Here is a 12282-nt window from a genome sequence, read left to right on the forward strand (position 1 = left end):
TACGCAGCCATCTAGTTGCCTCGCCTGGTTGTCTTCGTCTTCCTCGCCTATGCGCCTGCTGACCTCAGTGTCTGCGTCGTTCTCGTCGTCATCGAAAGTTTCAACAGGAGGTTCTGCTACTAAACATACACTTACTCTCAATGTTGATGTTAAGAGTTGCAGAGATGGTGCAACCATATACAATAAGCCTTTGCTGTTTTCCGGTGCTCAAGTTCACTGATAATAAATCTGTTCCTTCCGGTTTGCAAACAACGCTGCTAGTTGTCCACGTTTCTTTGTAGGCACTGAAAACCAAGAATGCCAATTCCTCCATACCTTATCACAGCCCTGTGGTAGCCGCAATGGAAAAAATTAAAATGGAAGAATTTGCATACACGGCTCGCCTGTCGTTATACGCTTTCAAATGTATTGCCATCAGTGGCAAATTAACGTATTCGTGCGGTCCTAACGTGCGCCAGTCATAAGGCGTACAATGTGCGCAGTACTTTAGCGGCTCTTTATGATTTTGCAGGATTTGATATGCAAGTATGCCCAGCCTTCGCATCAAAGCGGTAAATTTAACTCGACGTTGTTCACAATTCAACTTGGAAGGCACGCAGGGCAAAAATATACCAGAATTTGCGTACATGCCGTCTATATCAAAGCTCTTTTTTTCTAATTGCTACGGGACATTAAGGCTTTACTGTATTAAAAAAACGCTGGTCACAAAAGTAACGTTCCAGTGGGCTAGTCAAAGCTTTCTGTCCGGGGTAAAAACGGCCAGTGGTACTGACCGGGAAATCCCTCAGCGACGCGGCGTTCGCAGATCCGTTCCATGACAGAGTTGGCGTAGGCGTAGTTACTCTGTCCTGCGTTGCCACGGCCGCAGGCAACAGCTGAGAAGACGACGAAGTGGTCCAGCTCAGGGCACGATTTTTGCGACAGTCGGTCGAGGTGCACCGTTCCATCGACCTTGGGCTTGCACGCAGCCTCGAACCGTTCGGGGGTCTGGTTCTCAAGCAGTGCATCAAGGAGTACCTGGCGAAACGAACAGCGATGCACAATATCCAGCATACTTGTCAGCGTAATGTGCTTGAAGAAAAACTAGAATTGAATGAATTCTCTGCTGCAATGCGCGCTTGCGCGTGCAATTTTCTCCGTATTGCTTTAACGAAGGATGGTTAAACAAAAAATATTTTTAAAACACCGGCACTTCAGCATTGAATAACACTATAGCACGTGTGAGCGCTTGTTCTCATTTCTAGCTAACGTCACTACAATGTTTTCTTCACGCAGGCTTTCTGAGTAACTTATTCTATTATAGACAGTACATGGAGGGGAGTGTGTGATTTCACTTGGTAGACAACCTGAACTACTATATCGGGCAGCACGTACTATACGTGCTGAAGACGGACGAGGGGTGGCAATAATGCGATGATGACTCTATTTCCTGTTCATATCGCTTGGATCATTCGTTTTTCTATTAACCTGTTCATGGTCGCACTACGACTCATGCTTCCACTTAAAGCTACCGACTTTTTCCTCACGTAAAGTTGCAGGTTGGGAGACTTGATGCCTAGGCTCCTATGTAGCTGGGGAAAACGACAAATTGCTTTTGTAATAAGTTGTTATAGCTTGAATAAACAAGAGTACCCCTGAAAATCACATACATTTGTGCTCCGCCTCTGTTGTGCATCGGACAGCTGCCGATAAAAGACCGACCCCTGCCCTTTTTATATGCCAAGCTACTTGTATGAAGTTGTGTAGAATTAATGCCTTAAAGTACACAGGTCTTCCCCTCTTAACATCATCCATGCAACCCTGTGCTATCATAGAATGACGACGACACTGCAGAAGATTACCATGACTAACTATGACGCCTGTGGTGGTATAGGTAGCATAAGCGGGCTATACTACTTTCGCAGCACGGAATTACGTAAAACGATCCTCTTGGCCCGCTCTTGTCAAAGTGGCCTCTACTGCCGCATCTTTCATATATTTACTTTTACATCAATACAACGGAAATAAGAGGATAATGGCCGAATGGTAAGGTGTCAAACGCCTAATACGAAAATAGTACTTTTGGCTCCACCGCGGAGCATGTTTTTCTTCCCTTCATTTTTTTTTTCCGCAAGCAGCTACGCATTCCTACTCTTACGTGTGACGACCTCCATTCTGTAAGCCCTTCTTGGCGTTCTTAACTGCTCGCTTTCTGTGTGCATTTCTATATCCTACGTATGTATTCTAAAATATCTCTATCTGCAACAAGCTTCACAGCTTTCATATTCCACTCCAACGACGTCGCTGCAATCATTACCATTGCAACGTTGAAGATGCCGCCGATTGGACCAAGGGCCGCCGCTTTCTCTATGATCTCCGTGGCCCCGCCCTCTGTCGAGATGTCTGTCTTGCTGACAAGAACAGTGGCGCCAATCTGGTGCCACCGGTGAAGGCAAAGCTGCTGGTACCCTGTCCGTAGTCCAGACCGGCCGCTGAGGACGAGCTTGCGACATCCGCGACTGACCATCCAGTCGGCCACTTCCATGCCGAAGCCGCCAAGCCCTCCGGCGATCACGTATGATTTGTGCTCGTAAAAGCGCGTTTGTGAAACGGCCTCTGTAGTGAGTGGTGAGGCGGGAACCTGCTTGCGGTGGTTCTCCTCTGGCCGTACCTGCATTAATTCCCCATTAGTGAGATCACTCGTCCCAAATCAAGCAACCAGTTTTTATAGCGAAAGTTTCATTACTCCTGGTACAAATAGGAGACGAGCTCCTTCCTAGTAGCACAAATCTGGCCTTCAAGCTGAACCAAGTTCAAGCCAGTGCCTGGTATGGTTGCGAAGTGAAAGCGTCTAATCGCCTATTCATTCCAAGCAGAAAAATGGGGAGAGGGCAATCGGAAAAAGGGTGAGGACGCCCTTCATCAGCAAATTGGCACTGTTGGATGTTCGCACCAAAAGTGCCGACTGCACCGAGCAGCGTTTGCGCCTTATCAACAAACCTGGTTTTACCGAGTTCAACTAACGTCAAATTTTTAATATGCAGCAGTACCGATTTCTGGGTCGTCAAACGCAAAAGGTCTAAAAATTTGTAAAGCTTGTAAATCAGCTAGTAAAGCTTCAAATATATATTTCGAATTTTGTATTTCGTATCCTCCGGTTCACTTTAAATTATGCTGAATACGTTACTGAATTTATATTGTTTAGATCCACAAGGTAACCCAGCAATTAGTCACACATTTTCCTTTATCCCTGGCTACTCATGCTTACCAGATTGCAAAGCAGTGCCATTGTCTAGTGTTCGTAAAAAAGCATTAGGAACGAAACAGGTTAGCGCACTAACCTCAAGAACAACTTTTCCCATGTGCTTTCCTGAAGCCAGGAAGCGGAAGGCCGCCTCGGCCTGGTCCTTCTTGAAGACGTGAGTGTTCAGTGGCCTCACAGCTCCTGAAGCAATGCCTTTCCGAACGAGAAAGGCTACCTCGTGCTTTTCACGCAGAAGCTCTGGGTCAGATAACAGTGCGTCGACGAGGATTCCATGGAAGGTCACGTTTTTCAGAAACACAGCCATGCCAAGGGAGGCATTTTTCGACATGTCAAACTTGCCGATCTCGAGAAAGCGACCATGGTTCGCCATGCATCGCACGCTGGCCTGAAGCTTTTCTTCCGCCAGAGAGTTCAGCACGAGGTCCACACCTGATAGGGCAGACATTAAGAACCAGAAATATAAAAAAGAGCAACAGTTGATTGCGCCTTCATGTGGACTAAAGTATCCCTGTAAGTTCTTTTACCAGCAACCTATTCAAACTTTTTAATCTACGCTTTTTAGAGTGGTGTTGTTTATTCCCGCAATTGTGGCGTTCCGAGAATACAGACAACTTACACGTTTTAACAATGCATGGTTAGAACCCCAGGGAACGTATTGGGGTTAAGTTAAGCTGCCACGTTTCATGCGAGCTCCCCAATGTTTCGGTTGGGCCCGTCCTGAGAACGATACCAAAAGCACCTTGTTTTTAGCTAGCTCTGACACATATCTGTCTACTGCTTGCTGAAAGCCGTCTCCAGTGGAACTTTTTTGGCGTCGTTTCTTTTTATTTTTATGTTGCTTAGATTCCACATGACAGCAGTTATCAAAAACGTTTACGGAATGTTTCGATCGGCACGTTAGTAGACAAAAACGCCCTATAGTTCTCAATTACAGTTTTTAGCCAGGAGTGTCGACTAGAAGAAACCCCATAATCTTTATTTCTGTTAACTTCAGATTTACTATAGCGTGATATATCACTTACCCCTTCCTTCAGTCTCCAGGAGTACGTGATCTTCGAAGGATAAGTCACGTGAATTGGCGAAGTTTCGATCACTCAACTGTGGGAAGCGGCGCTTGAGAAATTCCCGCTTCTCAGAGGAACCTGTACGACGCAACAAAGGTGGAAAAACGAATGCCGAGTTATTCTAGTGCCCGCCTTTCTTAACGTGAACTTCACATTGCACAAAAATTCATCATTGTAAGTTTGTACAGCGTGTATTATACAGTATTTTTGCCTACAATTTCTACAAAAAATAGTCGCTGATATATATATATACCTTTCAGTCACTTTGCAGCTATTCTTGTTGGTATGTTCGGTTTTATCGAAGATTTCATATACGAACAACACATTTATTGAGAGCGTTAAAGCGCTGATATATTGAATTGAACACTATATATGCCCTGCACATTTATCTTAGCTCATTCCAAATAACAAATTAGCAAACATTTGAAATAACAATGTGACCCTAAATCCCTACCATGAGGCAGAGACAATACGAAGGATAAGAATGGGGTGGAGTGCATTCGGCAGGCATTCTCAGATAATGAATGGCAGCCTAGCATTGTCCCTTAAGAAGAAAGTGTATGACAGCTGCATCTTACCGGTACTCACCTACGGTGCAGAAACGTGGAGGCTCACTAAGCGGGTTCAAGTTAAATTGACGACGACTCAGCGCTCAATGCAACGGAAGATGATCGGTGTAACATTAAGGGACAAGAAGAGAGCGGAGTGGGTCAGGCAACAAACGCGTGTTAAGGACATACTAGTAGAAATTAAGAAGAAGAAATATTCGTGGGCAGGGCATGTAATGCGAAGGCAAGATAACCGTTGGTCATTAAGGGTAACAGAGTGGATCCCTAGAGAAGGCAAGCGTTGCAAGAGGCGGCAGAAAGTTAGATGGGCAGAGGAGATCAAGAAGTTTGCGGGGATAAATTGGTCGCAGTTAGCACAGGATCGGGGTAATTGGAGAATAATGGGAGAGGCCTTTGCCCTGCAGGTGGCGTAGATAGACTGGTGATGATTTGAAACAATTTAGGACTCTATTTAAATATGGTATCTTTCCCAGATTCCCAATAGTTTGTACGCACGTCAAAAATACACAATGCCTGCCAACTGCGCGTGAAACATTTGAGGATCAGCCTCAATGAGCTCATTCGTGACGGCTTTCTCCAACACGAGCAACACCTAAAACGATAGTCTTCCAACAACCAATTCACTCTCTCCCTCTTGTGGTGCAGATGCCTGAGGTTAACACTGAAATACATCGAACCTTGACATGAAGTGCTCACCTTTCGTCTCTAAACTGCCAATGCCGCATAGAGCACGGTTCAAGATAAGTTTTAATTTGATTTGATTGCAGGGTTTAACGCGCCGACGCAACGCAGGTGATGAGGCGCGCCGTAGTGGAGGGCTTCGGATTAATTTTGACCACCTGGGGATCTTTAACGTGCGCCGAAATCTCGTTCACACGGGCGTTTTTGCTTTTCGCCTCCATCAGAAAAGCGGGCGCCGCGGCCGGAAAACGAACCCGCGACCTCGTGCTCAGCAGCGCAACGCCTTAGCCACTGAGCCACCGCGGCGGGTCAAGATAAGTTTTAATAATCTTACACGGCTTTATTCTGCCTGAGCGCACTCCAAATGTCGTTTATAAGACCGCGTTGCATGTTCGTTTTTCTCAGCAAAACGTGTGTCGGCGGCGGTTTTAAAGCCCCAGTTTTCGTGCTGCGAATCAGTGTTTCTCTCGTTTAAAAGTGATCCGTTGAACCTTTCGCTTTTTTTCATTCCATTATGTTTGTTGCTTCATCTGTTGACACTTACCTACTGTTGTGAAGACAGTGCAGTCCATAGAGAGGGCAACGGAAATCGCCGCTTGTCCAACGCCACCGCTGCCCGAGTGGACAAGCAAAGAGTCTCCTCGTCGCATCTTTCCCCGCACAACAAGGGCATAGTAGGCAGTCGAGTATGCCACGGGAATAGTGCAGGCCTCCTCCAGGCTCCATTTCTCTGGAACCTCCCAGAGGAAAACGGGGTCTGCTGCAGCCATTGTCGCCATGCTCTCAGCCTCTATCATACTCGTCACCCGGCGCCCAGTGGAGTCCCGGCCTGAGAACTCGAGGCCCAGGAGGTTCTCGGCAGTCGCCACCTTTCCTGAACATGGATTAGAAAATAGCTTGTAGTTCACGCGGTAGACCTTTCACAAGTTTTGTTATTGAAGAACTGCCTTAACCCTGTACCACAATACCACACCAGCAATGAAAAAAAAAGAGAGAAGACCCACAGAAAAAAAAAACATCCGCTACTTTTTTCTCTCGTGTATCGACGGACTTCTAAACGAGCTAATGTTACGAAAAAATTGTCTGCAAACACCTAGGAAACGTTGCAAAAATATTGTCTGCAAACACCTAGGAAAACTAAGTCCACTGACGACACCAAGACAGAAAGCAAATAGCCAACCTCCCCTCTTCCATTATTCCGTGGAAGTGCATTGTGATGTGAGGCTGATTCAACATTAGTTTAGAACTGCAAACTTATTACCTTAAAACGAACACTCGACACTTTGTCATTCATACAGGCACCATCTCCGGAGTACATCGGGGTCATTCTTCGCCGTTGTGAGCGCGGCTACTCTCGCTAGCCGCCGCTGCTTGCTTTAAAGTACCCCTCGGCCCTCTACCTGTAATTTAATCATTCTATTCTGAGGCTGTGATTTCAATAAACTGATTTTGGCTAATTTTTTTTATTCCGCAGCTGTAACCGCAGCCGAAATAATATTACACGATGCGGTTACTTGCACTCTGCAACTATATATATATCATGGCCGTACACAATGTTTGGACTTCTAACAAGCTTTTACTTCCTACAAAGCAAAGCAGCGTAGAAATTTGGGCATCTTGGGCTTCAAACTCGGGCTACAAACTGTAGCGCTGGAGACCAGGAACAAAGAACTAGTAAGCACAAACAGGGCTGTGTGGGTGTACTAAAGTGCTTTTCTTGCATTTTTTCCAAACTGCAGTGCAACTAACCGATGACAAAGATGAGCAGATGGACAGCTTACTCGTTCTTTGTCTTTGGTTATTTGCGTTACAATTCGAAATAAATCCGAGCAATTCACAGTTACAATATACTGTCCCTAAATATTCCCTGCCCTAAATTCTGCAGGTGAATTTTACCTGCCCCGACCTGCCCCTCTCAAGCAGCAACAAACACGTGAAAATTCAGAAAAGCCTTCTCGAGCTTCACACATACGTCGGAAAGCACTCACCGTAGAGAGCCGAGGGCGAAAGCTTTCCGGTGGCGATCATGACGTCGCGGAAGTTCAGGGGAGCGTAGTACACGCTGCAAAGGCTCCTATCATCGGCTTTGTTAGAAAGCGACGTGTAGCCCAATGGAGACTCGTACCACCGCAGGCTGGACAAGTCGCCGCGTGTTTGGACATTGAGAACGGCGAATTCTGTGTCCTTTCGATTGTCAGTCTCTGCAACGCAAGTATAAATTCAACAACACACCATTGATTCATTCATTCAATCAATCAATCAACCAATTAATCAATCAATTGGTGCCCTTCCGATGGTCAGACTATGTAACGCAAGTAGAAATTCAACAACACATCATTGATTCATTCATTCAATCAATCAATGAGCCCATTATTCAATCAGTCAATTCCTCAATTAATCCATCAGCGCTTTCATTTCGAGCGTAAGTACGAAACATATGCAAACAGTGGTTGAACCCATACCAAAAAACTAGTTCTAGGCCCATCCCTGGGAGTGCACTGTTACAAGCAATCGTAATAACAAGATTATATAGGTGGTATTTAGAGATAAGGCACTACACAGTATGCGTAACTTTCAGACAAGTTGAAACGGAGTTTTTTCTGCTTTACAAAGAAGAGCACACTGCAAACCCAGTGTCGGTTATTAAAGCATGCATACATCACAGAAGAAGCACAATCTTGGGCGAATAACATTAAGAAGTGTTTTTTCAGCCTCTTACCGAAATTCTGATCATGCGACAATTCATTTACACTTCCACATGCTAGCGCAAGAAAAAAATAGAAGCACAATTCATACGCTGAAAAACGATGCCGCGATGTTCGTTCAGGCATACCTTGGGATGGGAATCTTAGCAGCTAAATCACTTGCTTGATACCAACGCCGCAACGCCCGGATTCACAGAGCTCGAGAGCAAAATCTTCTTTGCAATAACCACCGTGGCTTTGCAAAAGGTTTATCTTATGGTGCCCAGTTTGCTGAATAGACCACTTATTTACAACTTAACTTCAATTATAACCAGCAAACTGACTGCAAAAACATTCAATAATTTGGCTCTTCGGGGGTATAAAAATTACCAGCTCTCCATTCACACTCGTTCAACATATCATGGCTGGTAACTTTTTGGTGAGCAATTCACCGTGGTTTAATACATTTTTCTCGGCGCTAATCTTACGTCGCATTTGGATTACCTCAGGGTCTGGTTCTTGCTCCATTACTTTTTATAATAATGCAATTGAAAATAACGACTTGCCAAGCAAAATTACGCCATGCTTGCGCCTGTCCACGGACGACTGCAATATTTATCACGTTCAGGGTGTTTAACTAATTTAATTTGCCGCACCCGTTAAGGTACCTAAATACATGTTTAGTTCATCAGAGTATACATGAATTTGGTATGAAACCTTGAAGTTTGCTGAGATTGCAATACTTCCGGCGGGAGCAACTTCGGCATCCTTTGCATAACCGTTACAGCTAAGAATGTGAATACCAGCCAGTTCAGTCCCACGTCTTGCTGAAAGCACGAGCGGTCTTAGGTTTCAGGAAAAGGACTCACGGGAGTTGATGACTAAATGCCTGAAGGATCCCCACTGTCCGTTGCGGTGCACGTTCATGATCAGATCTTTTTCTACCACATCTTTGTACGCTGGACTGCTGGGGCAGAAGTCTGCAACCTTGCTTGATCCACTCAAACTGGCGTCGAAAACGCATCTGCGGAAGAAATTTGCATTCACAAGGAATATTTTCCCACACAATTGGCCTTCGCTGCTGGAAAAAAGATGATTATCTCTGTACGTATACGCATGCTAGGCATTTCACGGTGGTCCCATGTGTTTCGACACTGATGGCGAATAAAACCAATGTTTTATTTACCTACGTTATATCATCATTCTCCTTAAAGAGCGCCTTCGATCAAAACCTCAATGTAAGAGACATGCCGAAACCGCCAGTTTCATTGATTAAAAGTTGTCCTTCATCAGATATCGATAAGACAAGAACCTTCAGAAAAAGGCAGAAGTAGCTAACGGGGCAACGTATCTAGTCCCAAGAAAGCTAGCATCGAGTATGTAGCATGAAGTATTAGGTATTAGGTATCAAGTATCTAGTACCAAGTTATCTAGTCCTGAGACGTTGCTGAACTCATCTAACGCAAAAACTCATCTCAAATTATTTCATGCAGTTTCTCCGCAGCCAATTATGGTCTGCTACCGAAGATATCTTAGTGCGTTATTTCACTGACGGCTACTTGGGAATAACCAATTCAGCATGCCGGACATCAGCCTTCCTTGGCACACAACACCCTTAGGAGCAAGGTGTCCCGCCAGAACTTTAGCGCCCTATTTGCTTTCAAGATTTTTCATACAGGTAAGCTGCCTAGAAACTAGATACAACAAGCAGCTCATTCATCGCGTATCATAGGAAGAAAGCAACTGCGTACCTGATGTGGCTTCCACCTGCTTCTTTCAGAAGACAATTCGTTAATCCGACGATGCCACTGCATCCTGCTTCTTTGGCAATCAACCACACTTTTTCACCGGGCAGCTGGTTTTCGCATTCGGCTACTTTTTGCTTCATTGTTTCCACCCAGCCGAACGTTCCACTTCTCACCAGTAGCAGCTCCTGTTTTGCTGTTTGCAGGGTAGCGTTTTTTTTTCGGAGCAGTATTAGTGTGGACAGGTTGTTAGATTTAAGGGCCACAGTGCAAAATCCCTGGGCTCGGAATGCAGCTTCTACGGAATCGGTGGAGTGAACTGGAAGTACAGCCTTGCTTACAGTTGATAGCAACACTTCGGCTGGTGTCAGTGACGTTCGCAGGGAAAGAAGAATGAATCCCTTCTCCTTGATGTTTGACGAAAGCCTCGTGGCCAGAGTACCAAGGTCTTTTGAGGTGAAGTGGACACCCGAAGCGACAATCAAGTCAGCTTCTGGCAATCCGTTTTTGGAGGCAGCGTCGTCGTCCCATGAGACAGTTTTGACGCCTTCCGGAACTTGCCCCGGATCCAAGTTTTTTGGAGATGGGTGAGCCACGGTGTACTCGGTTGTTAATAGGACGTGAGACAACGAAAGCAGAGAAGACACGCAGGGTGCAAGCAGAATGTTGCTGCTTTTACCAGCCACCTCCAACACCCGAATCTTCTTGAAACTTGTGTTCTCAACTACAACGTCCAGAAGGAGCCTAAGGGGGTCCTCCTCAAAAAGAGACGTGTTGATGACATCATTTTCCAACTCTTTCTTGTGAGCGTCAGTCATTGAGTGAACACTTTTCACAAGTTCAAAAGTTGGCGCACGACTCTCCTGCTCAAGGCTAGACAGTAATTTTAGCAGGCCATATTTCTCGTCGGTGTTATCGAGGTATCGATTAATTACCTCCTCGGGTACAGCGGGAAGCCTCAGTTTCAGGCCATTTATTGCGGTGCTGTCAGTGCAAAATGGCTCAAGTACACGGCGAGCAAAGCCGGAGCACAATTCAACGTACTCCCTCAAAGCCTCCTCCCGTCTCAGCATTGCAGCCTTATCGTCAATGTAGGGCTGAAAGTGATACTCTTCCAGCTGGGGCGCTTGCTGCACGATCTGCTTTTGGGATACGCTGCCTTTAGGGCCACGTATTACAGCACCGCCGGCGCGGCACATGTTCAGGCGATGGTTGTACAAAACGTCCACACCTACAGGAAGAGAAAAGAGTGAAGGACTACAAAAATGAACAGCTATATTCTTAGTTGGGATTACTCTGCTAGGAAAATAATCATGGGCCGCAATAACGTATATTCGTGTGATGGCCATCGAAAAGTATCGAACAAGAGTTGGGCTTCCGCATACTCTACCAAAAACCGGCTGTACATTGCGATCAGAATTCACTGGCGATTGCGGGCATGTCTCGGGGTAGCACGAAGAAAAAAATTAGTTTATTTATGCAAAGACTTCAGTTCCAAACGAATAACTACAGATCGTTTTCTCATGTGCCATCCTTGCGCCACCAAGTGCACAACCACAAGGCCTTTCGCGTGTAGCCTGCGATTCACAATGCTTGGTCTAGCCATGATCTAGCTGCTGCAATAGCATGGCCAGCGGCACCACCACAGCCGCCGCATTTCAAGTCGTTACGCCGCTATGGTCGCAGCTGCTTGGCTGTCGCTGTAAACGTCACTCGCCTTAGTATAAATCACGCTCCTCTTCTAACCTCCTCCTCTCTCCCACTCCTCACACTCTCTGCTCACTGAATGCCCTGGATTACTTTTTGCTGACACGACCAATTTATTGCTATCGTAATAATATATTATAGGGTGCCGTTATTTGATGATAGACAGCCAGTGGCCGTCTTCGTTCCCACCGTTCCGAAAACTCGTAAAATCGTTTAACGGAAGCCCTACCTGCACCACTTCGTTTGCCATTGCTTGGCGGTATCAGCTACGTAAATAAGACATATCCTTCCATCTTTCTAAGCCCATATCCAGGCTTTCTTCTGAATGGGTCAATCAATGAATTATATTGGCTTTTGTTAAACATACCCACCCTTCTGGACCAAGACAATTTTTTTTTCAACTTCAAAGTTCCTGAGGAAGTTGTGCAGCTTTTCCTTGTAGACGTACGACTGCGTTTCAGGTTGATGCTAAATATTCCTTCTCATACGCAACCTGCTTTTATTCTATAATATTTTCAACTTGTGTCTTCAAAACATCCCTGTTGCTCAAACACTTATCCACAGTTTCTTGTGTAATTTCTTCCAAAG

The 12282-nt window shown here is 45.5% G+C and overlaps 1 protein-coding gene across 1 annotated transcript in view; it reads right to left on the minus strand.

Annotated features, from left to right (window-relative positions):
• LOC144138039 (fatty acid synthase-like) overlaps positions 1-12282 on the minus strand; it is a 55749-nt gene that overhangs the window by 17020 nt on the left and 26447 nt on the right. Inside the window, exons 15-22 of the mRNA XM_077670094.1 lie at positions 9994-11218; positions 9112-9266; positions 7547-7759; positions 6103-6432; positions 4267-4386; positions 3321-3673; positions 2297-2650; positions 774-1017 (exon numbers count right to left, since the gene is read on the minus strand). Of these exons, the coding sequence (XP_077526220.1) occupies positions 774-1017; positions 2297-2650; positions 3321-3673; positions 4267-4386; positions 6103-6432; positions 7547-7759; positions 9112-9266; positions 9994-11218 (2994 nt within the window). The remainder of the gene's footprint in view (positions 1-773; positions 1018-2296; positions 2651-3320; positions 3674-4266; positions 4387-6102; positions 6433-7546; positions 7760-9111; positions 9267-9993; positions 11219-12282) is intronic.

Source organism: Haemaphysalis longicornis, unplaced genomic scaffold, assembly GCF_048455015.1.
Source record: "Haemaphysalis longicornis isolate Haplotype H1 unplaced genomic scaffold, Haemaphysalis longicornis Haplotype H1 scaffold_5, whole genome shotgun sequence".
In the NCBI taxonomy this organism is placed as follows: domain Eukaryota; kingdom Metazoa; phylum Arthropoda; class Arachnida; order Ixodida; family Ixodidae; genus Haemaphysalis; species Haemaphysalis longicornis.